The following is a 3,359-nucleotide window of genomic DNA, read 5'->3' as shown; positions in this document are numbered from 1 at the left end:
TCGATTTTTATGCTTTAGGAAAAATCTAGGTTTTTCCCGCCTATTTTAGGAGTCAAAAAATTTTCCTGAAAAAACTTTTCACTTCCACTTTTTAATCTATTTTTCCAAACTATTTGCATGTTTTTAGTGTTTACGTTAGAATGTTGTTGGTTTTATAAAAGCTTAACTTTTATACATGAGCAACGTTATCCCAACGTTTCCACTTCTTCTATCTGTTGGTCGTAGATTCTCATCTCCTTTTTTTTGTTCCCAGATATTCATGCACAATCCTTGGGGAGGTGAGAGGCTAATCGACGACGATCTGCTCGTGCTACTATTCGAGGATCAAGAACAACCATCACTGCTGTTTCCAAAAGTTCCATTTTCTCAGCAAAACCCAGCGACCAGACCTTCGACCAGTCTACCAAACATGGGTCGCGTGAAATATATCGCTCGCAGAAAAAATAAAATAACCAACCCTTCTTCTAACCAACCTGCCCCTAGTACAAAGGAACCTTCTACAAACCCTCAGCCTGTAAATATTGCACCACTAGAAATCCAACCTAAAGCCCGACCTCGCGACATCCTTAGGTCAGATGTCAAATGGTACAATACGCCTCCTAGCATCATATCAGCTAGGATGGTGAATAACTATCTCAAGAAGTACGGTCTTCCTGGGATAACCCTAATCAAACCATCACTCAACCAGAGGGCAAACGTGCCTAGGAGCGCCTTCAGCCCTGGTCGAGGTACCACATCGAGGAAGGGGCAATCTTGCCCCTGCATGAATTTTTTCAAGGGGTGGGCAATTATTTTGAGGTCGCCCCCTTTCAAATCACTCCCAACGGATATAGAGTACTATCTGCACTCTATATCCTTTATAACCATAAGAAGTGGCCTGTACCTACACCACACGAGATCACCTGCCTGTTCGATCTCAAGTCCAACCCCAACCACAACAACACGAGGTTCTTCCACTTCTACCATCAAGAGTCCGCTCGTACCTTCTTGAGCGACCTCACCTACAAATCCAATGTAGGAAAGTATGTCCAGGAGTACTTTCTTACGACAGACGTGGTCGCTGATAACCTGACCTTCACCCGAGGAGGTAAATCTCTTAATCACTAGTCATTTAATTTCTTCTAGCTTTTCTATACCGTCTTTAGAACGTTGGTGCTATCTAGGTCTGTGGTACCGACTAGACCCCACTCCAGAGATGGAGATAAGGGCCGCAACCTTGGCTAGCATGAAGACCATCGAGAAGAGCATCAAAGAGCTGGGTACTGAAAGCAACTTAAGACTGGTCGGCCTTTTGGCACCTCACCAGCAACAGTTTGTATCACCGCCCCTGAGACGACGGGCAACAGGAGTGACCATTAGGGAACCCTCCAGCATCCCATGAGCTGTTGTTGCTCCGACCCAACAAAGAAGGGCAAGCATAAACTTCTAGAATACCCCGAGCCCATACTCAAGTCTTATGATGAGAACGGTACTGACTTCTCACTTTTAGACAACTTTCCCATTCCATGTCATTTATTTGACGGGGACGACAACTTTAAATTTGTGATCAGTAGTTTAAATTCAAAATTCTTTGAAGCAGAGAGTGAGTGTAGCAGTAGTACCATAAATAATGTATCGACCAGTAATAATAGCTCGGGTATATTACTTGGAATTTTTCTTGCTCTTATTCCCTTGCTCTTTTAAGTAACTTAATTTATATTGTCTGATAGTTTGTTTCCATCCTGTAGTCATGCCTTCCAGAGAAGCATTCAACTCGTATAGCAACCCCAATGCCACGGCTTATGCGAACAGAAGGAAAGAAAGCAGGCGGCACCCTAGGGAAAGCAGTAGAGACCCCTCCAAGAATAGGGCTTGGACTGAGGATCCTCCTGCACCACTATCTTCCAAGGACACGACTCCTCATCCAGCTTCCGTCGACCCGACTCCCCCAGCTCCCGTTGACCCAACTCCTCCAACTCCTCACAACCAAACTCCTCCAGCTCAGCCAGGAAATACTAAGCCCGAGGCTATCCTTAACACAGCCTACAACTCGACCAATGACAAGCTGAAGAGACTATCAAGACACCGACGCAGTCAGGAAGCCTTCACCAACGTCTCCTCCATGAAGGTCGACAAAATTTTCAGCCGCGCGCTGAATGAAGTACTCAGTGTAAGTTTCCATTTTTGATGTGCTTTAGTTGTCTATCTTGTCCTTTTATTCATACTAACAACTTTACTTTTTCTCTGATCGTAGTGAGTTTTGACCATGAGTTCTGGTTGGTATCACTCAGAGGAGATGGTTGCCAAGCATGCTAAAGAGATTAAGATTGTCAAGGAAAGACTCACCGAGCAGCCCAAGGCGGCCGAGGCCAGACACGCTGAGCAGCTCAAGGCGATCGAGGCTAATCATGTCGAGCAGCTAAGAGAGACTGAGGAGAAAAATGCCAAACTGGGCGAGGAGCTGAAGCAACACAAGGAGGCCTTGGCCAAAGCCACTGAGGCAAAATAGAGGTATAAGGAGGCTTCGGTGATTAATTTCAAAGAGGCCTCCAAACTCCAAGATGACTTGGCGATCAGTAGAAAAGAAACATGTTGAGCAAGAGGAGCGAGTCAAATTGCTCGAAGAAACCAACGCTTGCAACCTTGAGAGGTGCTAGGGAGCGACGTTCAACTGCTTCTACATGTTCTAGAAAAGTAACCCCGAGGCAAACTTTGATTATTTACCAAAGCATATGAAGCAGGCTGAGCTGGCAAAATGCATTGCTCTCCTGGAAGAAGAGGAGAAGGCTCAGGGATCCCCTGAGATCTCTTTGGCGACAGGCATTGAAGGCGTCGACGAGGATGTTGGGGCCTCAGTCAACCAACAGCCCAAGCAAGATCCTCCAGCTACTCCTACCACTCAATAACTTACTTTATTTTATTTATTTATTTTGATTTGTAACTAAGACATACGAAGCACAGTTTGTCATGTTAAGACAATTTTTTGCTGCATAGGGCAGCTCCCTTTTAATTAATAGTTACATCCGAGCAGAAAATGCTCGCGGTGTAACACATTTCTATTTTGACATTATAACATTTGTTCGCATGACCGAACTTTGCATAACACTTTGTTTTGATTTGACAAAATTTAAACAAAATTTTGAAAAATACTCTAAGTATCGTAGTATGCTTTCCCTTATTTTTCTCATCTGTTTACCTATGCCCATTGATATTCTTTGCTTGCTTAGTACCTTATATGCCCCCCAAGTGATTGAGAAGCGTCAGGTCCTCGATCACTTGCCATGACCAAGACCTATTTGAACATTACTGCCCGTAATAAATACTTATAAAAATGATAATATATCAAAACAACACACGTAATGAGCAAATACTTGTAATAA

General features: G+C 43.9%; 1 protein-coding gene across 1 annotated transcript; it reads left to right on the top strand.

The window, feature by feature from the left end:
• The first annotated feature begins 1,729 nt into the window (after positions 1 to 1,729).
• LOC133824287 (uncharacterized) lies at positions 1,730 to 2,885 on the top strand. The gene is made up of 3 exons (XM_062257163.1): positions 1,730 to 2,153; positions 2,271 to 2,479; positions 2,670 to 2,885. Exons 1-3 carry the CDS (start codon positions 1,730 to 1,732, stop codon positions 2,883 to 2,885), a joined length of 849 nt encoding a protein of 282 aa, XP_062113147.1.
• Positions 2,886 to 3,359: the final 474 nt, after the last annotated feature.

Source organism: Humulus lupulus, chromosome 3 (assembly GCF_963169125.1).
Source record: "Humulus lupulus chromosome 3, drHumLupu1.1, whole genome shotgun sequence".
Taxonomy (NCBI): Eukaryota; Viridiplantae; Streptophyta; class Magnoliopsida; order Rosales; family Cannabaceae; genus Humulus; species Humulus lupulus.
This window is presented reverse-complemented; position numbering and strand designations above follow the sequence as displayed.

Coding starts and splice junctions, on each gene's coding strand:
- LOC133824287 (XM_062257163.1), top strand. CDS start 1,730: ATGCCTTCCAGAGAAGCATTCAACTCGTATAGCAACCCCAATGCCACG. Junction 2,154..2,270: donor GAATGAAGTACTCAGTGTAA/GTTTCCATTTTT, acceptor GGTATCACTCAG/AGGAGATGGTTGCCAAGCAT. Junction 2,480..2,669: donor CCTTGGCCAAAGCCACTGAG/GCAAAATAGAGG, acceptor TACATGTTCTAG/AAAAGTAACCCCGAGGCAAA.